The 26,087-nt window shown below is 41.3% G+C and overlaps 1 protein-coding gene across 1 annotated transcript in view; it reads left to right on the forward strand.

The window, feature by feature from the left end:
- si:dkeyp-14d3.1 (transmembrane protein 132C) overlaps positions 1 to 23,146 on the forward strand; it is a 101,526-nt gene extending 78,380 nt beyond the window's left edge. The window contains exons 6-10 of the mRNA XM_054610114.1: positions 5,716 to 5,859; positions 12,064 to 12,272; positions 16,991 to 17,264; positions 18,951 to 19,142; positions 21,530 to 23,146. Of these exons, the coding sequence (XP_054466089.1) occupies positions 5,716 to 5,859; positions 12,064 to 12,272; positions 16,991 to 17,264; positions 18,951 to 19,142; positions 21,530 to 22,699 (1,989 nt within the window). The 3' untranslated portion in view covers positions 22,700 to 23,146. The remainder of the gene's footprint in view (positions 1 to 5,715; positions 5,860 to 12,063; positions 12,273 to 16,990; positions 17,265 to 18,950; positions 19,143 to 21,529) is intronic.
- Positions 23,147 to 26,087: the final 2,941 nt, after the last annotated feature.

Here is a 26,087-nt window from a genome sequence, read left to right on the forward strand (position 1 = left end):
CCCACAAAAGCAGCCCCAGACATGCCTGCTAATTCCGAGGCACCCCTTTATCCCGTCCATATGATCTTTCCATAATCTCCCATTACCCCTCCTTTCAAACTGACACTCAAAGCAGCCATCAAGTTAGTCTTCTCCCTACCAGCCACAGCCAACCGTAATGAGCAGAACAGAAATCTCTGACGGGCATTTACCTCAAACTGGGCACTGCCAGTCACTGGAGATTGGGCTCTTTGTGTGCCACGTGATGCTGCCACCTTCATCCAGTGAGCTATGAGGAAGAAAAGAGGGAAAAGGGGGGAAAAGGGAAGTCTGGAGAGGAAGTGGCTCATTGTCAGAGGAGCAAAGAGTGGGAAGAGAAAAGAAGGGAGCAAGAGAGAGAGACCCTCATTAAAAGGCAGCGTGTTGGCTTCACAACCATCCCACCACTTCAATGCGCTGTCATGCAGTGATGTATCGCTCTGCATGGTGCTACCAAGGCCTTTATTCCCACTCTCCTCCATGTTTCTCGCTTCTAGCCAATTAAACGCCCACTGGAATGGAAGGGAGGAAGTGCCACATTGAGCATTGCACAATGTGGAGAGAGGAGCTGATGAAAGGACATGCCTCTTTTAGTCTGCTTAATAGCTTCAGGACATTGTCTGAGTGGCGTTTAATGTCTACAGCATATCATTCACTATCCCTCTACTCCCATTTCAGTTTTCCTTGCACGTACGCATACTTTATCGCCAAGGGATGAAAATGTTTATCCGAACTATGAAAATTTCATTTAGAGTTGTTGAATATTGGAATACTTCATGGCCCCTTTTAATGCTTTTGCTCAAGGAATCACATGAAAGATCATAAAGAGTAAATAATTGTGGTGGTAAAAGCACCAGGTTAGATGTGTTGGTTTATATAGTTTTGTTTTTACTACACAGACTTGTGATTTGGGGTTTATCTGGTAAGCTAGTTGGCCTCAGGACAGCCACGACAATAAGGGGCTGATAGGAATACACACAGAGCATAAACACTGTGTGTACCAGCCTCTCTTCTCTCTGCTGCACCATGAATAATGCAGGCTCTAAAAATCCCCAACTCAACACTGTGCTTGACCTGTTCATTTGTTGTCGTATAGCCAGGATGGTGAGGCCAAAGTGTGGATGTGTTAGTGCTGGGGAGAAGCAGAGGCTAATAGCAACAGCAGGACAGGCAGCAGCTTCGCTACTTCGCATGCTGCCCATGTCACTCAGGCTGACACCATAAATCTCACTTATTTTCAGATCCAACTGAGACACAGGCAGAAATTACGGCCCAGAACACATTACCAGCCACAGCGGCGTGCTGAATGCTAACAGAGTGAGGAAGATCCTTGATAAAGCAGACGGGTAGTTCTCCCACAGATTATTGAACAAAATCTGTGAGACTCGAGGGGACAGATTGGCTCGAAAGAAAAGCACAACATCTGCGTCAACAGTTAAGAATCAAATGAACTACAAAGCACGCTGCGTGCATGAAAATTTCTTTAAAAAAAACAGTAAAAATGTGCATTCGTTCAACTGCAACCTGTTCTTCGTTTAAGCATTTCTATGTTACGTGCTATACAAATTATTATTATTATTCATATTAACCTAGAGAAGAGAGAGAGACCAAAAGAAGGATGTATGTCAATGGAGAATCACAGAAAGATGAAGGACACAAAAGATGAGACAAGTACAAGTAAATGCCTGCACAATGCTCATTTTTACCCCTGCTGCCCATAGTGCCACGTTTCAAGAATACAGGTTTGGGCTTAAACGCAGAAAAAGATGAGGAGGCAGCAGGAACAATGAAATAATTCAATAAATAACTATTTTTACAAATTGAATGTCTGATGGCAGGCAGGAAGGTAGTAAGATAATCCACCAGGACGACCACAAGTAATGAACTAGGAACACAGGGCTTTTAAAGGGACTCTAAAAACATGACAAAATGATGGCATTATGGCTAAAGACAGTGCGCTTCTAAAGAAAAAAGCATGGTGTGTTATTTTCCTATGTCCCAGTTTGTCATGGATTATTACTTAATAAATCAGTGCCACATTAATCTTGAAACGATTGCCAATTATTGTGACCAAAATGAGGACATTGCCAACAGGCAGCAGCAAAACTGCAATTTAAATGATGTGTTTTTGTTAGATTTGTCAGGAAATCTTTTGGATTATTATTTGAAACAAAGGGAGAGTGCTTAATGACAGAAAATGAAAATATGTGTTTACTTTGCAACACATCTGCATCATTTATCTTCTCTTCAGGCTGTTTAAATCAAACTTCATGTTGATGAAGCTCATCTAAATACCGTATACCGGATGTTATCAAGGATTACTATTATTTTTTATCCTTTTTTATCCTGGAATAAATGCACACAGGATAGAACAGAACAGGGCGTTTAGTAACACCTTTATATCCTGCAGGTAACACACTTGAGAAACACAAATTGCTACATGTTACACCTTTTAATTTTCAAAAAATTTAAGCAACATAAAAACAAAGCAGCTGCAGAACTAAGGTAAGAATACATTTTGGTGATATTCCCCTTTTCAATATCTGGCGTCTCATGTAAGAAACGCATTAATCTCTGACCATAGTAAAAACTCTCATCAGGTCATTTCTCCAGTTTCACAGGCATCTTCTTTCACAATCTACTGTAAGATGACTGAGTGACCCTGCAGGTCTCCATTTTGTGTTTAATTGTGCTGTCTATCTGAGTGTGTGGACCATTGATGCATCACTGTGGCATCCCGCTGTGGCTTATTACCGCCAAGCCCTGCTCTTTGCTGCTCTCAACTTGCTGGGTCATCTCCAGCTGCTGTAATATAACACTGGCCTCCGCTTTCACCAGGTCCTAACCGTTTACCCCATCATGTATTATAGATGACCCTCTGGAAATGGAGGAATCCCAGCAGACACGGAATTAATTTACAGCAACACTCGATTTTAAGGGGAATTGAATCAAAGTCAGAGGCACAGTGAGAGTGTGTGGGGGGGTATATTGCTATATAACACTGTCACAGTCTATAAAATTGTAATGAAAAGCCATTTGAAGATTAAGTGTTTTTTTGTGATTCATTGCTATCTCTTGGCTCAACTAATAATCATTTCACTCCAAAGCTGACTGGTCTCAGTAATTGATGCTTACAAACGACCAGGCTCCTTTCAACCAAACTTAATCCTCCTTTTCCCTTTTTTTTTTTTTTGAATCACTCTGATTCACACGCTCACAAACACAAGGGTAAGTCTTTAGAAACCGAGTTAAGAGGGCAGTGTACAAATCTTGTGTTCTTCGCTGGTGACAATGGGATACCCATGATAGTGCTGACAGGAAGTCGGGCACTGTAGATTGGTCCTGTCTACGCCTGTCAGGTTTAACAATATTACTCTAAACAAATGTGACATTTTATTCAACAGGCATCACTCCTGAGTCAGATTTCAGTGTTAACAGAGAAAAATAGTAGCTTCCTCAATAGAAAAGCACTGAAATGCCTTCAGTGCTGGCAAAGCTTCAATATAGGGCCAATAAAAGGTGTCTTGGGGTTCCGTTCCATTGAAATGAAAGAAATCAGAGCAGGGCTTTTGTGTGAGACCATCACAGTAGCAGAATGAAAACATTGTACAATGAGAGGTCTTTGTCACGCTGTGCAATTAGCTTAAGAAAGTAAATTAAGTTCCCCAATGACAAAAAAAAGCCATGTTCTTTATAAAGTACAAGAATTGAGACGTTCACTTTGACCTCGAAGGCAGCTATTTACTGAGCTGCCCAGGGGTCCATAGCAATCTGTCTAATTGAAGGGGCAATTTCTCCAAAAGAGAGAAAAAGTTACCTCAAACTCATCTTAATTGGCCCCAATTATCTTCTCTGACAATAGTGGTGTGTGGGAGACTGTGTGCAAGTGTAATGAAAGGTTAAGATTTATGTTCATAGTAATGAAGCCACCACTGAACTTAAAGAACCAAAACTGTCTAGACCGCTGAGGTACTTCTAATACAGCCCAGTGGTAAAACGTAGCCATTGTCACACAGAGCATAGTTAAGGCTGAATGGCCAGTAAGTACAAATACACAGGACTGTAAAAATATAAAAATTGTTATTATTAAAATGTCTGTTAAATAAGAGCACTGTAGCAGTCAAGTTTTAACTTTTTAATGGAATTCATGGGATTTGGTGTGGTTAAGATACCTTTATAGCACATATATGAAGTAAATTCATGTAATTTATTGATTTCGATATAAAAAATAACTTTGGGACAGACACCAGACACAAACACAGAGATAGTTCATCCCTATGCAATATGGAGCATTAATGGTTAAAATAAGAGTATTTTATGGATAAGAAACCTGAAAGAAAACAGTTCATGCTAAATTTAATTTTTGCATTCTGTGAAGATTTTCCAAATTCAGATAATTTCTTTCCCAGTAAACTAGAGGCATTACAAACGTCTGTTACACAGTTTGCCAGCGAGTTTGATAACTCAAAACCCTTTAATCTCAACTTTAATCTCAAAACTCTTTAATCTCAACTACTGTAGGGCAGTATTGTTCTTGCATTCTATTCCCAAATGTTCCCTGGTACCACTCGTGTTTTCTGTGTTTACTGCACTTTGCATTCCTGTCAGAAAAGCCCCTTATCAATAAAATGTAACAATGATCATTTATTTATGAGCCTGATTCTATTATGTCCTCTCCAGTCCGTCCAACCTCCCTGTGGTCTGGGAGATAAATGTGTTGAGGGCAGAGGGGTTGCTGGAACTGTTTAGTTTTCACATTGAGGAAAGAGGCCAAGCATATGACTGAAGGTAGAAATGTCATTCCCTATGTATTCCAAACAAGGCAGAGTTTGAGATGTCTCCTGGGCAATTACACATGCACAAGAGGAGGGCAATCACAACCACCACAGTTACTGCAAAGAGTGCCTCCAAATTGCTGTGGATCCAGGACATTATGAATAAAAGCTGGATCGACTATTGCAACAGAATCACTCAGTGCCTTCATGTCACTGCATCGCTGTCGGAGTGTCTGAGCAGAGAAGCAAATGACTCATGGAAAAATGTTGATGTAATAGAGCATGAATAATTTCCCCAGATGAAATGTAATGCTTTAAGCGTTTCATTTGTCTCCTGTCGATAATCAAGTAAAATCAAAATGTTATCTGCCGATCTGTAATTTTGGTGACCAGCCAAGCACAATGCTATGCTAATTACTTTAATCAATTAGCTGGCTGAAGAGCGTGGCAGTGAGGACAATGTTTTGTATCCATCTTGACAATTGCAATCACAATGATTAGAGAACCCATAAATAGTTATGGTTCATTTCATGTGTGGGAATTCAGCTTAGAAAATCAAAAGTAGCTATTTCTAAAATCAATCAATACAAAATGCTGCATTTTGTAATCTTTAAAAGGTGAAGAATTTGTTTCGAGGAGAACAAAGGTGCACAGTCGACCTGGACCAGCTGAATATCAATTACAAAAACATATACTTCCAGCTGCTGTAACACCGCCAGCAGTGATACAGCAGTTTACCCAATAATCACTAATTGAGAGCTGACTGTGCAAACCACCTTAGGTCATTTTCAATACTAACTGTTACTTGGACTATTTCTATTCTTTCTGAGTTTGTACTCACTGATGGTCTGATATTGGATGGTGGGGGATTAGAGCCTTTGACCACTGCTGTGCTGATCTCTCTTCCTCTTTCTGTCTCCAGGATTCTGAGATTTTGAACACCGCCGTGCTGACTGGGAAGACAGTGGCTGTCCCTGTGAAAGTGGTGACCATTGGAATAGACAACTCTGTCACAGATGTCTCCGAAGCAGTCAAGTGTCGCACTACAGATGAAGATGTGGTCAAGGTCAGTAAGATGAACGAGCCTTTCCATCCACCTGTTTATGCACATTTTTAATTTGAGAAAAACTCAGGAAAACCCTGAAAAAAAGGCGGTTATTGTTTATTTACGCTAGTTACGTTGGTAATTTAACACAAACTATGATTTTTTTTCTAACCTTAACCAAGTTGTTTTATTGCTTAAACCAAAGCAACAGTTCACAACGTTAACCACATGGCATTGTACGTTTCAGCAAGCGTAATACAAGGCTGTTATGAAACATATTTATTAACCTTTTTTTGGTTCACAAACGTCGACACTCAATGAATCCCGTGCTTTGCAGAAACATACAATGCCAACATCAGTTTCCTGGCAACTGAGATAAAATAGGTGGATTTAATGACACAATGCATGTATTTTTTGGCAGACACTTCATTAGAGCTTATGTGAGAGCAATACTGTGAATATAAAAAATGCGATGGATGTGAAATTTTCTTTTTTGTTTAGCACATCTATATAAATCCTCCAGAAGGATAAACAAACAGCAGCGAACAACATGAAAGTATGTGTTTGATATGCAGTGACTGCTGACAGGTTGCTCAAGTTTTCTTTTATTTTTAGAGCTTCTTTAAAACCTGGGGCTCAAGGCACAACAGAGCAAAAAGTCCCTTACAGAGTTATAAAGGTGAGCCCTGGTATCAGTGTCTTTGCTCTCCAAAAAGTGGAGTCGCCCTCCATCAGAATTCCAATGACTTCTTAGTAATCTGTAGAGAGACTCAATAAAAACCAGAGAAATAAATCACATCTGTCTGTGCTCTGTTTCCAATTATAAGTGGCTGAGATGTTGCTCTGTATCCAGAAACAGCACCCTGCTGTGCCAAGAGCTCCTTCCAATCATGTTGGAATCTGTCGAGATCAGAAAGGACAGGATGCAGCAAATCAATCTGAAGTTATGTACACCAAAGAAAAATGAAACAATGAAAGAACATCTTCAACTAAAATAGAAGAGGATATTTTGCCACTGCGATCCACTTTATCATGTCTGATGCGTGAGTTAGGGATGGTTAAGTGAGTTCCTGAGGGAAATTAAATCGCAGTCAAAGGATTTAAAAAAAAAAAAGAGGCACAGCTCTGCGGCTGACATCTCTTGGTCAGAATATTCATCCTGCATACTCACTGGTGCTCACTTAGGGAAGTTCTTCTCTAATCATAGCCTGCGATCATGTATGTAAACATGACTAATTTATCAAAATTTGACCTGGGGAATTAGTGAGAAGTTAACACAGAGCGACATTAAACCGGAATAATGAATCACTGTGCACATCAAATGATGCTTCTACTCATTTGTGACCTTATAATTACAGTGAAGTGGAAATAAATACTTCGGGTCAAGTGCTTTTTCTTTGAACCTCTTTGCAGATTTGTCTTTTTTAAACAAATTTTGTCCAACATGTAGACTGAAATAAGGCTCTGCTTCCATTTTTTTTTTTATGCACATGTTGCGCTTTCTGGATTTGTTGTATCGACAGTTCAGGTTAAGGCCAATGCACATTGCCTTGTTCACTGTATATCCTGTGTTAGCTGTGGGTGTATGTGGGTGGGTTTCAGTACCACCACACAACTGTACATCTACAACCCTGTTACAGTTCTCAATGTTGCAGCTGCATCTATACAGTAAGGACATTTTCAAAAGCTATACGCAGCTATTATCAATGTCCTTATATAACAATGGATCACATGACTACGTGTATGTGACAGAGGTCTCAGGTCGAGGACAGTAAACTCCCAAGTAAAAACAAAGGATTGAAGCACACTGACTGATGTGCAGCCTTTAATAATGTTAACAGACCAATTTTTCCACACTAGTGTCTTAGAGAATGGACAAAGACAAACATATATACTCCACGTAGACAAGGTTCTAGGTCTTAGTATTTCTGTCAGGACCTGGAAGAGACCAAAAACAGAGCTAAAAGAGACTGAATATGGACTGAAACAGGACTCCAAATAAAAGATGATGTTGCTCTGTGTCTGCTGCATTTTTTAGCCAACTGCATCCCCATATCACCTTTATCGATGACAGTGCGTCAATAGGTCAGATGGTTATTGCAATTTTGAATGTATCATTTTGTCCGTCTGTTTCTTAGATTGAAAGGTCCAAATATCAAGCTTTTCGGGCATAAAGCATGTTTCCTCTTAACCATTGGTTCCTCGTTTTTTGTTGTAAAAGAAATAGTTCAATTGCTCACACACACACACACACACACACACACACACACACACACACACACACACACACACACACACACAAACACACACAAAAAAACACAAACACAAAAAAATAATATTGAAGCAAAATCAACAGCACTAACACGTTCCACGGTTACGTTATGTGTTAATTAATTTTCACAGCAAATCTTTTCTCTCCTTGTTAGCCATGAACTCTTCTTTCTCAAGGTCATGCTATGTGTTCTTATAATCACTGATTTCACTGAGCTGGGCTTTTAGAATATTTACAGACCTTCCCGTTGCATTGAAGCTGTAGTTTATGCCGAGGACTCTGAGCGGCTTAATTGCTTCTGTCAAGCCAACTGTGTGTACAAACCAGAGACAGCCCCCCCCCACCTCATGCTCCCTACTCCCATCGCTCATATCTGCCGTGGATTGTATCCGTCTGGTGAGTTGTTAATTTCCTGGGCTAGATCCAGAGACAGCCCTAATGTCCTCTGTAAGTATTCTCCCGTTAGCTGCCTAATGCGTCTGATTAATGTGCTAGTGGATCCTCCTGGACATTTATGATACTTTATGAATCAGAATGACGGCGAGTTTGTAATTCACAGAGACAGTCTCACCCTCAGGCTGCCACAACACACATCCTGCTGGTAGGGTGTGTGAGGGGTTAAAGAGGCCGCTGATTAATTCAGGGTGTCTTTTTATGTTAAAATATTGATTTGGAGCTATGTCGACCAATGATACAGCACAGCAGGATGGTGTAAGTCTGTCAGTGTAATGTGTGAGGATGGCTGGATGTCAGCTGACATGTTTGCCATAATTGTTTCTGCTTAGATTGTTTGGGAATAGATCAAAGAAATGCCAGCAGGCAGTTAATTTGCCTGTCATGGGACATTCTGTAGAAAACCTCTATGCTAATAAATTCCACATTCATTTCCTTATAGAAATAAAGGTAAACTGACTTCTTGCAGCATTTTGGGATGTGGCAAGAAAAATATGACAGGTAGGCATAAACGTATTTTCCAGCAACATCCTTTTTATTGATCATCCACTGTTGGATTTGACCAATGGGCCTCACGTGGAGCCCAGTTTGGTGTCTAGCGTGCAAGCTAATGCTTGTGTGGCCGGGTTGCAGGGCTCCAACTTGTGACAGGAGTCGGAGACAAAACGAACGTTAAAGGCACTTCAGTATCAGCCGACTGAGTGCAGTGAGAGAGAAAGAGACGAACAATGAGAACTGATAAGGAGCAGCGACTCCTCCGACATCAGATCAAACACACTCTCACACTGGATCCCTGACGGAGCCCGATCCGATCCATGACTGACTGTGGCCAGGGAGCGCCACCGCCCTTATAGAAACGTTTAAAAGCTTCATTAAGCAACTCTGTCAGTCCCTGTTACTTTGCAGTATCGGGCTGCTTTAGTGCATGAGCAAGGCACTACTACTGTACGTGTGCTCTGAACTATTTATTGGATGTAATAACAGAGCAAATAACCACTGATCCTTCAGTCCTTAGCAGAAGTTCTCTGATGGTTGGCTGTAGCCTAAAAGGATGCCCTGCAGCGCGCTTTTCAGCTTTCTCACAGGGGTTTCTAGGGATTCTTGTCTTTAGTTCACTGCTTTTTGTGAGCTTGCTGTTGTACCATTTCAAAATTGGTCTCCCTTTCTGTAGAAAAAAAAAAGTTTAAAGTTGAACTGAAATTGCATTTTTGCTAAGAAATTAGTATAAATTTTCTTTTTTCAGGTTTAATTTATTTTTCTCCTGTGATAGCATCGGGTGTTAATCTATGGTCCCAAGTGCTTTTACTGGTTATTTGATAGGTGCATAATATTTGTCAGCAGGCACTAGAAATAGTTTGTTATATCACTCCAGCAGCCACACATTAGCTGTTAAGTCCCATCTTTCATTCGAGAGCTCCAAAAAAGCCATATCCTCCCAAATGTTGCATGCCATAAAGGTCACAATTGTCTTATAATTAACAGTATGCTACATAACCAACACTGTGTTGGCCGGTTGAGAGGAAGGAAATAATAAGTTGTCTCTCAGCAATACTAGCCCTCAGATTTCACACTTGGAAACAAATTACTGCATATAGTTTGATGCATCCGCAATATTCCACTATAATACAAGTTGCATACTGTCAAAAGGCTTTAACGTAACTTACAGAAATATAGTTAACATTAGCCCAAAACTGACATTTGGAGAAACATTAGGCATACTTAGTGTCAGGATTCCACATTTGTACAATTCTTCCAGCTGAGGCTTCACATCTTATGCCTGAATCCTCGGTTTTTAGGTTCACCAGCTATTTAAAACGTAGTTGTGAGTTACTTACCCTGCTGGTAGTTCATCCCTCCACACAGCAGCCTTAAGGCATTTTTCGGTTGTTTGCTAACAGACGAAAGTGACAGGCATCTTCACACAAGAGGGCGATTAATTGTTTTACAATCCGGTGTGGGCGGGACTTAATTGCACTCTGTCTCCATGCTATTTCTACAAATGTGTGTAAAAATAGTTTTATTTTATCCTCCTTTCAAAAGGAAAATACATGTGCACCATAGCTGCAATATCATACTACACATTCACTTACTCAAAAGTGAAAAGATTTGAAATTTTAGTTTGATTTAAAATTGAATTGCTTTTCAAATGATAATAGGCACCTTAATTTATTGTAGAACTGCAGCAAGATCCTTTATATTACACTCATATTGATATAACGATACAAAACGATTGGGAGAATGAATGAATTATTTCAGGAAACTATGTTTATATAGTTTTCCCTAGCAGTATGCACATTTACAAGAAAGGCAAACTTTTTCTTTAAAATATATAAATAATATATTGCACCATATATTGCACCAGTCCATATACAGTAGAAACTTTCATCATATTTTTTTATTTAAATTGAAGGGAATCAACTGGAAGGTCTTTGTTGACTGTTTTGATTAAGCCGGCTCTATGATACTTATTGTGTCCAGCCACACACTGGTAGGACCACAGCACAGAGTGTAAAATCATTGCAGTCAATCTCCAAATATCTGCTTTTATGTATACACCTACCAGACAAACCTAGTTTCCACAAACACTGGCTTCACTCTAGAGGTGATGTGAAGTGGAGGGAGCTCACACAAACAATCTGTCACACAGAAAGTGTTCTTCCTGGTCACAGAGGATATTCTGCTGCGGCTTCATGATTAATGGTTGTTTATGGTTTTATCTCGCTATAGAGAAATGACTTTGAAATAGAGAAAAAAAGATATTTCCCCAGACCATCTAATTCCATCTGGTTCTAGCCGTGGTTGTCCCCCTATATGATGGGATCAATAGGATTGACAAAGTGCCCAGAAAAGAACAGGGTATCTCTGTTAAAGACATACTGTGTCTTCTGAATATCTGTCTTGAGATCCTCTTTGGCTTTTGTGTATTTGCATATGTTATGTGTTAGTTTCTGGACATTAATCAAATGCTGGTACAAGTAACGAAAGATACTTTTGAAGGGGGGGTGGGCTTCAAAGAAAGTGAGCAGCGCTACGCAACAAGGAGTTGTGTCTATCTATAGCACAAATTTGGCCCGCTCACTTCTTTTTGTAAAGCAGTTTTTGAAACAGATGGCTTTGAGTTTTGTCATTTTATCAAGAGACAACTGCTCTCCTCTTACTAGTTTCCATCTGTTGGCTCCTCTTTTAGCTGTAGGCAGAAATATAATAGAAAAGTAGACCACGACCTGTTTTCCCTTAGGTTCAAAGATACCCTTGCTGTCCCCCCCCCCACCCCCACCCCTTTTCCTGAGTGTGGAGCTCATACAGGACCTTTCATCTTGTTCAAAGTAGTTACAGGAATACTGCATCAGTGAGGAGTGTAAACCTTATAATCAACTTGGAGAGCCCGGGCTACAGTGTACCCCGTGCTGTGTATTGCACTGTGTAATTCACTGTGCAGTCATCTGGTGCAACCGTCAGAAGAGCTCAACTTCTTAATCCTTCCCTCTCCTCTCACACAGGTGTCAGACAGGTGCGACTATGTTTTCGTGAATGGCAAGGAGATGAAGGGCAAGGTGAAGATGATGGTGAACTTCACCTATGGTTACCTGAGCGCTCAGCTGGAGCTCAACGTGTGGATCCCTCGACTCCCCCTCCAGATTGAGGTTTCAGACACGGAGCTGAGCCAGATCAAAGGGTGGAGGGTCCCCATCGCGGCCACCAGTCAGAGGTACAGTGCTGCAGCTTCTGTCAGTTTGCGTCTCTGATTCAACACACATTTTTAATCTACAGTATTCCCCTTTAACACACTCAATGATGAAATTTTAGTTTATTTATTATTTCTCTAGATTTGTCAGGGTGAGATTAAACCAGAGAGATATAAATAATCGAAACGTATTGCCAGGTATGTTTGGCTAATTGGATACCCTAAAAAAATGTTTTTTATTTTTGCATTACAATTCAACATTCTGCCAAGGGCTCATTTTCTCACTCAAATATTTTTGTGTAATCTTCTGTGCCAAGTGTAATTCATGCTCAATTTCCAATTATCGTATGAAACAGCATTAAGGTCATGCCACTAATTATTATTTGAATGAAATTTTTTTCTTTCATTCTCTACCAATTGCATCACAGAAATGCTCGCGATCAGAGCCCTTTGTCCTCCTTCGCAGCAGCACTATTTTCATTTAAGAGGGCAATGAATGGCCTTTATTCCAGGTGATGTATTTGATTTCAATCATGGCAGCCTGAGATAAGATAATGATGGGACGTGTGACTGAACACCACTCTGCCTGTCTCTTCCTCACTCCAGTCCCGCGGACAGTTCTTGGCTGATAACAAAATGGCTGACCTGTGCAATACAGCTTGGCATTAAGACCGGCTTAAGGTGGCCTGCCATTTTGCCTCTTAGTCGTCAGTAGAAATAGAACATTATTAGAGCTGCCTTGAGGTCATACCTCTCCCTCGGGTGCATCATCACTAGCAGCACCTCTGCCAACACCGTTGTGCAGTGCTTCTCTGCAACTGTTGAAATCCATCAATTGATGGAGCAGCTATCAGCCTACCTGCGGTAATTACCTCTGGAAAAGTGTTGAGGTTGGTCTTGGACTTGGAGTCATCCCACGCACCAGTGTGGCTGCTCTAATTATCCCTGCTCCCTTCTTATTTTGAGTGACAGAGGTACAGCATTCGACTAATGCCATGGCTTGTCGAGGATGTTGCTTTCCCAGCTGCGCGCTGGTACGCCTTTATCGGCGTAGACAGCTAAGTTGTGTTGTCACTGTCGACGCTGGCACCACTGCTGATGGGCAGCAGGGAGCTTTTATTTTCTCCCTGTCTTCCACCCGCCATTGTTTATCAGGGGATAACAGGCGTGACCTTGCAGAGTAGCACTATGCCCGCTGGTGAGAATGGGCAATGCTCCACTGTCCATAGGCCCACAAGGAACTGAGCCACAGAGCCACAATTGCAAATGGCAGGACCTTCCTTTATCAGCCAGGCTGGCATGTCGGGGTCCACTTTGGGTTGAAAGAGAGAAATGAGAAATAGAGACTGCAAGTTGGATAGTTGCAAAAAAAAGTAGTTTTCACACAGTTTTTGACTGGCACTGCCTGTATGGCTCACCTCTTCTCTCCCTAAGCCCTGTCAAAACAGGGACAAGATAAGCTTTCGCGAGACAGCAAACCTAAGTGTAGGCGTAGCACTCAGACATGCACCACTCCTTTAAGACATCTATCAAGATGTGCATATTGAGATTCCTTTTCCGCTTGTTTTATTGGGTTTTAAAAAATCACTTGCAGTTACCTTTTATTTTATACTGAGTTGGCTTCGACTGTGTACTGAGTGCTCTCTTTCTACTGTAAAACAAACATTTTCCTGAATCCCCTACAAGATTCGAACAATAAGAAAAACAATAAAGCATCAGATGGAGCTGCACGGATCTGTATATATTGAAGCAGCACTGCCTATTTCCGTCCAAATGACCCTTGTCATGCTGTAGCAAAAAATAAAATGCAGTGAAATGCCGAAAACAAATACAGCACACGATCCACGGGGCACAACAAAAATAAGCATGACACACACATATTAATATGCAGCATTGCCTCTGAAGTTGGGCTTGAAAGTGAATGAAGCGGAAAGAAAAATTGCTTTGTGGAGCAGGTTGTTCTCGGCACTGAGTGGGATTTGTTTATTAGATTAACCTTAGATTAGATTTTGAGGTAACTGCACAAGCACTGGCATATCAGATTTATACCTGAGCTAAAACGCTCCGACTTCACGATGAGCTTGTTTACTCCTGAAATCATTACATCTGACTAACACCTGCGTGTATAAACCTCCTTATGAATACACTGTTTAAATGCTGATTCAGTCAATATGTCGGTACAGACTCCTGTAACATCAGTGCCATTTGTCAACTCATCGTCTGTGAATGTCAAATAACAAATTCTGTTTACGCTCAAAACACTCACAAAATATGATTCAAAAGGATTTAAAGAAAGCAGTCAGCGGTGAGAAACTTTCAATTACTGAAGTTGGAATAATTGGCAGATGTTTTTTTCCTCTGCAAAGAAAATGTAAATGAGTGGATAGTCAGCCGTGAACAAGAATCTGTTAAAAAAAAGAGAAATTGTATTAGAGAAAAAAGCAACTTAAAATGAATGTAACAAATTCAGGAATCAAAAACCCTGTTAGTCAGTTGGAATCCGAGCTGGTGCTACATTTTATGCAGAAGGTAGTTTTTTTTTGTTTACATGTGAACTTGAAGGTTGGCCTTTTTGGATTAGAGTCACCCGGGGAGGAAGGTCCATACATTTGATATAACTAAAACTATTATTGTCCAGAAGGACTCAGACAACCCCATCCTCGCCTGGGGATTTAATGTAGTGTTCCACTTTTGTATGGAAAGTGACATAAAAATCATAAGCGGAGGAGTTAGCATTCATGAATATGCATTAAATGTGTCAGGCCTGCTTAGGCACAACGGATCTGCTATGTTAATCTAGTGTTACAAGCGTTTCCAAAACAGTGCCAAAAATGAAACTTTTAAAACACAGTTTTGGGACATGTTCAGTGGTGTGCAACGTGCTAACATCAGATACACAGTACAAACAGATCAACAGACATACTTCCTACTCCGGTATAGTGGACGGATGAAACCAGACTGATACACCATTCATTTCCACTTCATGTAGTCTGTGAAAAACTACAATGAATTTGACTGTGTCCTTATTCATAAAGAGGAACTTTGTATTGCCTGTACAGAAAATAGAGAAATGATTGGTTGAGTTGTTTTGTCCCTTATTAATCAAATCTGATCAAACCACAGTTTCATGGATCACTAGTTGTTCTTGTTGAATCCTGAATCCAAAGGTTTTCTTCTAGTGTTCCAGCAATACCCAGAGTAGAATAATTTCCTCTGTGAACGGCTGTCATTCAGTTGCATGTGAAATCTTTTTAAGCCCTTAACTCCAAATCTCACTGCTTTTCTCTGGAGCGTGCAGCTAACATCTTTATTCCCTCGGCTTCACGTGCAGTCAGATTTCTCCGGGGATTCAAACAGAAAAGAGACAGGCAGAGCGGATAATCGCAAGAAAAACTGTTTAAGAGATTAATTTATTTTCTCCTCCACTTTATCATGATGGACCTTTTGCTGGTGTGTTTGCGTGTGAGAGAGAAAGAAGTCGGATGCGTCTACACGCACTATATGATTAGCAGTTTTGTTGACAAAGCACTGTTTCCTGTTTGAAAGTGTCCCAACTGTGCCCCAGTGTAAGGCTGAATAGCTGGAGCTGCATTTATTCTCACAGATCAACCATTCAAACATTGCTTTCTCATCATCTTAGTGTGCTTCATCTGATGTTTGCTCAAGCAAAATAAAAATAAACAGTTATGGGCAAAATCTAATGATATTGCAACTGTATTGTGACCATTTAAACCCAGTTTGTCACACTCAAAGCAATTTTCCTGGTGAGAAAGAGCTGAGCCCTGTTGGCTGATTTGTTGCCTAAAGTAATAAAATTAGATTTCCTAGCAACAGAGCAATGAGGGAGGCTATTAAGTAAAGCAGTAAGGAGGTGTGTGCACATTCCCATCCAAGACCAGGTGCCACAAATAGTGAAGGAGAGACTCAGAAAGAAAAATGATCCTCCCTTAGTGGCTTAATCAACAACACTGCATCATAACTTCATCTTCATCGAGTAAACATTCCTGTGTGGGTTACACTGCTCTGTGTGTGTGTGTGAATGTTTTAAACAGATCAGTTTTAGTTAAACGCTGCTGAAAATAACACCGACCACACATCAATCAGAGCTGATGTTTTTTTCTCTTCTCATCTAGTAATTATTTAACGAATACACTACGCACATGTGCTACAATTATTTTAGATTGCGCCTTTGTTACATTGTAGTAAAGCAATAATCACCAAGTACATATAATTACTTTATTTAATGTGATTTAGCTTTGATGCTTGTGACCTTAAACAAAGTACAGTAGCATATTAAATAGGGCTAATAACTGGCTCTAATGTCTATTAACGTCAACATGATAAGATGCTCAAAATGATAATGCCTGCAAATGTGTTGCAGGTATAATGTTTTCATGTGCTCCATGTTTAGTGGGGTAGCATACTGAATTGTCAAAACACAGATGAGGCTGACATCGATGTAATTAGTTCTGCAGGTTTTTGGTCATAAAACAGAGTATTGGACAAATCAATGTTTTGAAACATTTTTGACAGAAGTGCCAGATGAAAAGTCAGAGGATCAACATTATTTGGATTCATCCTTCAGGGACCAGAAATGTCTTTACCAAATTTCATGGCAATCCATCCAATAATTACTGAAATTTCAGTCCGGACCAATGTAGAGGACCGACCAGCATTTCTGTCCATAAAAAATGTTCCTCCCAGTTTGCACATCAGGTTCTTATTCTTTTTTTTATTGCTAGGTCCACACGGGACAGCGAGGACGAGGATGATGAAGACAGACGAGGGCGAAGCTGCACCCTGCAGTACCAACATGCCATGGTCAGAGTCCTAACCTATTTTGTAGCTGAGTCAGCTGATCCTCGAGGCCAAACCAGCTTTATGCTGGGCACTGATTGGCAGGTGGACATCACAGAGCTGGTGTGGGACTTCCTGAAAGTAGAGGACCCGCAGATTGCAAAGCTACTGGACAGAAGGATACTGGTTGGACTGGACATGGGGATGACCACAATCCAGGTGGGCCATGTTTTGGCTTTTAAAGGATTTCATGTTATTGTTAGATAGTAATTCCAGTTTATTAGATAGGGTCTTATTTTGATGGAATTTGGACATCATTCATGTTAGTAATAGTACAATTATATTCACCAAGTCCAACATTGCTTAAATTAAGTTGATATGACAGCCAATCAGAGAGTTTGTTAAAAAATCCTCAGGTCAACCAAAACTTATTATTACTACCTTAGCATGTTATAGTATACAAACCGACTTCCTGGTTTAACTTTTAACCTACTGTGCTTTCCTTAGTTTTTTATGCACACTTTTTTGAGTATAAATATTGTGAGAATTATTAATGAGGGCTAACACTATGAAAATAAGACAAAGTTGTAATTTAAGCAGGCCTAAATAAAATCATCAGAGTTGGTTACCTTCGTCTTATGCTTGTGGCATTGTTAATAATAGAGGGAAATAATAGAGGGACCACTTGTGCCAATGCTTCCCAAAAATAAAACCACATTCCCCATGAACCCTGTTGCTTCCTGTCTCACAGAAGCTCTAGCCGCTTGCCTCTTCTTGTACAGATTCCTCCCAAAAATCTGATGATTTAAAATGCAGTTCAGAGGGCACTGGAGGCTGTCAATGATCTTGGGAAAAGTCTGATTTAGTAATTACAGAATATAGCGCTCCAATTATTCCAATAGCTCAAAACTAAAACGATAATAATGTTATGATTGTAGAAGTATTACCATATTGGACATTCAAATGATATTATAAATATGATATCATACAGCACCACATGTATTTGTGTGGTGCTGGACTCATCTGTCTATCTATGTGCAGACGTGTCCCCACTTTCGCAAAAAAACAAACATCCATGCGCTACCAAAACAAGCATGGACCGGAAAACACAATGAGCGCGAAGGTCTGACAGCTGTGACTACCTGTGCCACGCGTCACATAGACTGATGCACGAGGATACGTTTACAAAGACGTGCATGCAGAGACAGTAGACACACATAGCAAACATGGCATTCATCAATTCTGCCTGTTTCCCAGCTGCGGTTGAAGTCGGTTGAAGCTTTCCTTTCCTCTGGATTACCAGTATTAATCAAAGGGAATGGATTCCTACCTGCAGGAGGTATTGGGGTTGGATGGCAGCCAAGTCCAGTTGCTGTTTGATCTACACAGCCTGAGTAAAGAGATAAAATATAAAAAACTGTATCACCTATAACTCGTGGTAATCCGCTTTTTTTCATGTCTGTGACATCTTCACAGCTAAGCGCTTATTGATGAGATGTTTTTGCATTCAACCTGCCAGGAATCCCTTGTCAGTCAAGCGATGTGACCAGTGTTGACTTATGTCTAGTTGGAGTTTCTGTTGAAGTTTCTCTGAGTAGTGTTCTTTTTCTGTGTTCAGCTACAGTTGCTGCTGATTTCTCCTGGGAAAGATTTCCTCAGCCCTGGGTGTTTAGAACAGGAAATGAAAAAGCTTTCATGAGCAGGGTTTACAATAGGTTGATTCAATATTGTAGAGTAGCTCAGCTGTAATCGATCATACAATGTCACGGGTTATTGCTTGACAATCACGTATTTGAGAGAAATGTTGTGGAACAAAATCTAATTCTTTATCTTTTCCGTTTAAAATTCCTTTAATGTCACAGTTGTAATCTTTTCTGCCTTCTTTTCTTTCTTTACACCTCCTAGGTGTTGTCCCCTTTGTCAGACTCCATCCTGGCGGAGAAGACTATCACAGTGGTGGACGACAAAGTGACCATCACAGAGCTGGGGGTCCAGCTGGTGACGGGGCTCTCTATGAGCCTTCAGCTCAGTCAAGGAAGCAACAGAGCTATCCTGGCCACCACCACCACACAGGAGATTCTGCAGAGCCCCAAACAGGTCAGGATACTGTAATACAGGTCACAGATTGTGAGGCCGAACCCCAAATGCAAAAACAAGTCTCTTTATTAACAGCAAGGTGAGATGGAGGCTGGCTGAGGTGAAGGAGAAGGTATCCAGGGGGGAGAAAGCTTGGCAGAGGAATTCAGAAGTGAGAGCTAGTTGGCTCAACAAATAGGCAAGTCAGGCAGGTTTTCCAGCAGAGAGGAGAGCAAGGTGTAAGATATCGTATTGCGAGCAGGCAGGCAGACAAACAAACTAAACGACAGAAATGTCAAACCGGCAAGCTAAACTAGTTAAAGAGCTGGAAGCGTGGCACATTGACAAACCGGGAATGGCACAACAATCCTGTGGAGACTGGCTGTCGGAGCAGGGTTTTAGTAGGGAAGAGCACCTGGCTTGATTGGCAGACAGGTGTGTTGATTGTAGCTGACGGGCAGGAATGTTGATTGCAGATCATGGTCAGGTGAGCAGTGAGAGGGAGAAACAGAAAGGGAGAGAGAGGGAGGGAAACGTGCAAACACACCAAACTCGTCTCACTCAAACAAAGGCAGAAAACAAGAAAACACAGGTGTCAGGAGGTGGATTGTCACAATATATTGAAGTAGAGCTTCAACGATTAGTTGATTAATTAATATTCCATCGAGACAAATTTAATTTGCAGCTATTTTGGTGATGGATTTAGTCATTATTCAAGCAAAAATCCACAAATGTGCTTGTTTCAGCTTCATCAGTGTGATGATCTACAGCTTTTCTTTGTCATATCTGATAGTAAACTGATTATCTGTAAGTTTTGGGATATTGGCCCAAATAGAACAAGCTATTTGATCATCATCTTCACCTTTTTTCTTTACATTGGACCAAACTATGAATCGATTAATTCTGGAGATAATAAGCAGGTTAATGGATAATGAAGATGATTGTTGCAGCCCTGTATGAGACATGAGGTGAAGTTTTAAACAGAAATTAAGAGTGGGTTGAGCTTTGCCTAAGAGCTCTTGTCTCTCTTAGCCACCTCGGTTGAATGCAAATACTCTAATCTAAGAGATTAAAAACAAAGACCAGTAATTATTTGCAAACACAATTTAGCCAGGTCTGATTAAAAAGGAGAATAATGTTTATTAGTTTTACACCAGTAATCATTATCTCCCAGCATTCATTTTAGTTATTCTTCATAGACATTTGATGAAAAACAGACTTTTATACTGGCCTGTATATCTACTAAAGCCAAAAAATGTGCATTCTGCAGCCCTGATTACTGTGCATTTCAAAACAAAAGACTAACTTCCAGATTCCATTTCACACTACCAGGGTCCTTGAATGGGCAATTTTACTATCAAAGAAAGCTGCCAGTGTGCATGTGCTCGTGAACAAGTGTCTATTTGTTTGTTCTACAGCGTCCCTAACCCTCTTAACTCCAAGGCCTAAAAGCCAGAGTGTGACAGAATGTGTTTCCTTCGGGCAGCTAATAGAAATGGGAGCTTAATTCAGAGCATGCAAAAGTAACACCACAGCTTCTGTACCAGTGTGTGACTCGCAGCCCAAACGTTCATATTTTTCTTCCCTTTGTCATTTGCCCTGGCTACTCTCATTGTTGTTCCTTTGAACTGCCCATCAAGATCTCTCACAAGTTCCCTGGACTGCTTCCTTTACATTCATCTCCCCTCCTCTTCCTCCATGTAAGGAACGATGGGGAGGCCATTTATCTCCCCTATCTCCATGCGCAAACTGTGAAGATAAGCAGGCAGCGCTGCACTGTAAGTCCCCGGTGTCAGTAATTAGGGAGCATTGACGGACCACTGTGGGGATCTACTTGTGCGCCTTTGGGGATTTGTCCTTTGGCAACATTAAAAGGCAAATTGTGAAATTGCAGTAGGAGAGGGCCTTGAGATGCCGATGTGTGGCAAATCCTCACCCGTTTAATGTTACTGTTTGATCTTTTCTGCCTATCTTTTAATCTTTATCCCCCCTGAGTTTAGAGAGAATAGCCGCTGAGATATCAGAACCACAGGACTTATTGAGCTTCTATTGGTCTCACAATGCTTTCCACAACTAGAACGCTCCTTATTTATAGTAAGTCTATTTGGTGCTTTGACAAAAGGAACATTAAATGCAAATAATCACTGTTTGTCTCTTTAGTACCAATTCACTGTACTCCTGAGTGAAGAAGCCAGTAGCAACAAGCAATGGGATGTTACACAGAACCTGAACAACATGCTCTAACTCTTCAACAAAGCAATTTAAAAATGATTTCAGTGCTAATGCATTGAAAACAATTTGATCTGTTCCATTTCCATTTATTGGTTATATTAATGCACAACATTTTGTCTGTGTCACTGAATATTTTCTCTCTTTGCATATTGTTTTTTTGGGATGTGATCTCACAGGAAGCCTTGATCACTGCATGGCTGCAGTTCAGCGACGGCTCTGTGGCTCCTCTAGACCTTTATAATGCCGACTTCTTTGTCCTGACGGCCACCTCCCTGGATGAGGAGATAGTGACAGTGCAGCAGAACCCCTCGTGGAAGTGGCCTGTCATCGTGACGGAGGCGGAGGGCCAAGGTCTTCTGGTCAGGGTGGAAATGACTGTTTGCGAGGTCTGCCAGAAGTTCAAGCGCCGCAGCATCCTGGCAGCGGGGAACTGTAACGTCAGAGTGAAGTTTGGTCGAAGTGACAGCTCAAGGGGAGGGAGCAGCGACTACGGCCCCGATGGAGACGACATGGAGAACAGAGGCAGGCTCTCCCCGTCCCAGGACAGGACCGGCCCCGACACTCACTACTATGGCAGCTCCATCTCTGACATGGAGGATGGCGTTTTGAAGAAAGCCACCACCACTAGGAGCGCAATAATGCGCAGACCCAATGGGGATAAACTTTCAGATGACGGTAGGCAGAGCATGCCTGTTGACTTTGCTGACTTCCCCGCACAAGTGGACCTGCCCCGCGGCCGCAACATGGACGATGACCTCATTCAGACTGCTCGTGGGCTCACAGACCTGGAGATCGGCATGTACGCCCTGCTGGGGGTCTTCTGCCTTGCCATCCTGGTCTTTCTCATCAACTGCATTTCATATACCTTGAAATATCGCCACAAGGAGCTCTCGATTGAGGGCCAGGAGAACATGAACCACGCCCACGATTGGGTGTGGCTGGGGAATGAGGCCGAGCTGCTGGAGAGCCAGATCAGCCTGTCCCCCCAGCAGGAGGAACAGACCTCCATGATGGACTCGAGCAGCGGGCTTGAGGAGGGCAGCCACTTGCTGAACGGAGGCTCGGCCCAGAAGAACGTGCAGGGCCAGGTGCACCGGGCGGCAGACACCGGGTGCATAGCCAAGGATAGCAAAGGAGACTCCCCCACCACCAAGAGGAAGCGAGTCAAGTTCACAACGTTCACCACCATCCCCTCGGACAGTAACTACCCCACTGTTAACACACTGACTGGATGCCACAGCCAGGACATTAAGTGGGTTTGCCAAGACGTGGAGCTGGGAGACTCCAAGGAGTTGCGCAATTACATGGAAAGGTTAAATGACAGTGCTTTAAAAGAGGTGGCATAATGTACTTTGTGCACTTGTAACAAACTCACCCTTATGCCTTTCAGAGGAAAGTGGGTCTGGACAGAAATGGGACCCGGAAATTGACTTCAGAATCCCCCCACCCAAACTGCCAAAGGGTCATTTAATTAAAGAGGATTGTCATGATTCCACAAGTGACTGATAATCACTAATGAAGAAAATGACGATGAATTAGAACGTCAGGTGGTTCATTGTTTTCATTCGTTTATCAGATGATTACCTTTTTGTCATCATTTTATTACTACAGGGTTTAGATAGAATAATCCCAGGACTATGTAAAAATCATAAAACATGTAGATTTTAAAACAAACAGTAAGATGATTAGATAGATGTTCTGAATGTGAGTGCACATTAAATGGTTTTGGAAGTTTTGTAACATTTGGATATTAATTTCTTACTTCAGATCCTTAAGAGTTCTGGAAAGGCAAAATCAAGCAACCAGAAATGTCTGCATGTCGATGAAAAAAAAAACTTTCCGGTTCATGCTCATCTTCCCTATCACGGCAGAAAAACTGAGAGCCTGATATATATATATATATATATATATATATATATATATATATATATATATATATATACCGAACAGTCTCCAAAGCATTGTATTGTTGCTCTGTATATTGTATTTTTCATAACATTTAAGAAATACACAACAATGTCAAGAGCGTGTATCAGCTTTTATTGACCGCAGCATCATCAGGCCTTTCAATTCTGAAGCCTTAAGGTCAGCTGAGGAATGTGGTCGAGGAAAGAGAGCCAATTACACATTCATCTTTGTATCAAGAGTGTTTTATGAGATGCAATTTACCCAGAAGCCACAACACAATCTGCTCCTCTTTAATGCTGGTCGCTGGAGGACGGCAGCAGCCATTAATACTCTCATCTCGTCTATTAGAAGTCAGTACCCTAACATGACAGCCAGTGTATGAAGGAGCTTTTAAACTAAACGGCTGGACATCATAGTAATTTGACATTTCCTGACTGCGGACCCCCAGTTTAAAGTTAAGTGAGCTTTGAAGAAAATGCCAATTACGGTCTCGTTAACCTCAGTGCCATAGCCTCCAGAAAAAAGCATACTGATGGACGAGCTGGGATGAAATGTGCTCTCCATCTCTCGGGGAGAGTGGAGATACAAAGAGGGATAATCACAGGCAAGGTGGGAAATGTTTCCTTTTTGGAAAAGGATCTTTTAGTGTTCAGATAATTGCTCAAATAATAATCATCTTTGAAAACTTCCTAAACAAAGGCACTCGGCTGAAAAATTGCATTTTGCTCAGTGAACGTTATTATCATCCCAGTGGTGTTGGCTGATTGCGTTTTTTGTATTATTATTTTCCATCAAGCAGAGAAATGTTCACATTATGTTAACTGTTGCTGCGGTGTGGATCAGATTGTTAATCAGCAACACTCACAATATTAGCTTGGAAGAAAGGAGGTGAGATAGTCAAGCAAATGGTAGCACTACCTTGAGTGTAATTGTGGGATGCCATTTAGATTAGGTGAGGTATGTCAACACTGAATGGAGCGCCTCCAGACACCTGTGTGAAAGTTCAGTGGCTTTTCCACTTTTATTTAATTAGTTCAAGCACCTTGTCGACTGATTCTCTTCTCTACTTTTGTGGTGCTGCTATTGATTCACTGCATGCTGAGCCACTGAATTAACACAACAAAATAAAACCTATAGATTTCAAATAGATAGATAACAAGCCATGATAAGTAGTGATATAACTGAAGGAGCAGTTTGGGGAAATGTGGTATTTGATGTTTGCTTTCGTCGAAGATTTATACCACCCTTATTTCTTTGCTGTGATTATGGAGCTACAACCAACAGGCAGTTAGCTTAGCTTAGCACAAAGACTGGAAACAAGGGGAAACAGCTAGCCTGGCTCTGTCCGAAGGTAAAAACCTCTAAAGCTCACTAATTAATACTTTATAATATTGTTTATTCAAACTGTATAAAAACTAAAGAGTGAAAACATTTGACATGTAACTGTGGTATCACTATCATCTAACTCTCGGCAGGAAAGAACAAAAGCATACTTCCAAATATGTCAAACTAATATTTTGGGGTGTTACAGTATTTTAAACTAAGTTTAGTAGAAGTGAAAAGTATTACGACCTAGGCTAAATTCACAATATATTAGGTTAACTGCAGCTATTGGCAATGTAGTTTACAGACACACACACACACACACACACACACACACACACACACACACACACACACACACACACACACACACACACACACACACACACACACACACACACACACACACACACAGACAGACACGCATATAGAGGAAAAACTCTCCATGCTCACTCTTTTGTCTCTGTTTCTGCTGTCCTGAATTATTTTATTTAATTTTTTCATGTGGTGCGTTTGTCTCTCTCCTGTGTGATTTTCCTGCTTCTGTGGCTCTATCGGTCAATTGAAGCGAGTCCATGTGCAGTGTGTGCTGTGTGCCGGGACCGTCGTGGCTGCTCTGCTCAGCCTGTGGACTGTGAAGGGCGAGGAGAGCCAGTGCAGGTCTGGGAGGGATTTAACTGTCAGCCACAAGGGGCATGATTGATGGAGGGCCCTGTGTAATTAAAACACCACCGCGACTCTCTATCCGTGACCGTCGTCGGTGGCTTCAGCCTGTCCAGGTAGGAGAAGAACAGCGCAGCCCATTAAAGATCCAGCGCTTCCAACCCCTTGGGCCTCGGCTTTAGACGTGTTCACACCTGCTGAGATGTGGCATAGGAAATGTAAAGATTGTATTCACCTCCATTCTTAGCGTATGGTAACTCAAGACTCATTTGCGTTGGCCTTGATGTCTTGACTTCCCTGAAAGGAAAAAGAAAAAAGCCTTCCCCAGGCCTCCATCTTAAATGGATTTTTAATTAAATTGATGATGTGAGACCAACAAACTCACACTAACGGTTGGCAGTGCTCCCTGTGGTCCTAATGTGCCGGGTCTGTATTTGCAATTTCCAAATGATTATTCGCTGCTTGATTTATGTGGCTTCCTGTGAATTCATTTCATAAATCAGTTCACAGTAGTTTCACAGCAACTTAACGTGCACAAACACACAGTCGCAGAGGAATGACAAGGTCAGCTTGACATTCCAGTCGGTCAAACATTTTTTACAGATGGAGCCGGAGGGAACCAAAGACAACAGCGTTCGTGTACAACACCCTTGTGTCCAATCTGTGTCTTGTAAACACAATCTCCCACCTGACTAGTGAACCGCATTGGGAAGACAAACATTAGAGCACACACACAAATGTCCACAAACACAGAGTAACTTGTCTCACTAACCTTGTAAAGGTTCTTTATTGACTACATTTAGCCTTGCCCCTTAAGTCAGTCTTGCCCCTTAAGTCAAC

Source organism: Anoplopoma fimbria, chromosome 13 (assembly GCF_027596085.1).
Source record: "Anoplopoma fimbria isolate UVic2021 breed Golden Eagle Sablefish chromosome 13, Afim_UVic_2022, whole genome shotgun sequence".
In the NCBI taxonomy this organism is placed as follows: Eukaryota; Metazoa; Chordata; class Actinopteri; order Perciformes; family Anoplopomatidae; genus Anoplopoma; species Anoplopoma fimbria.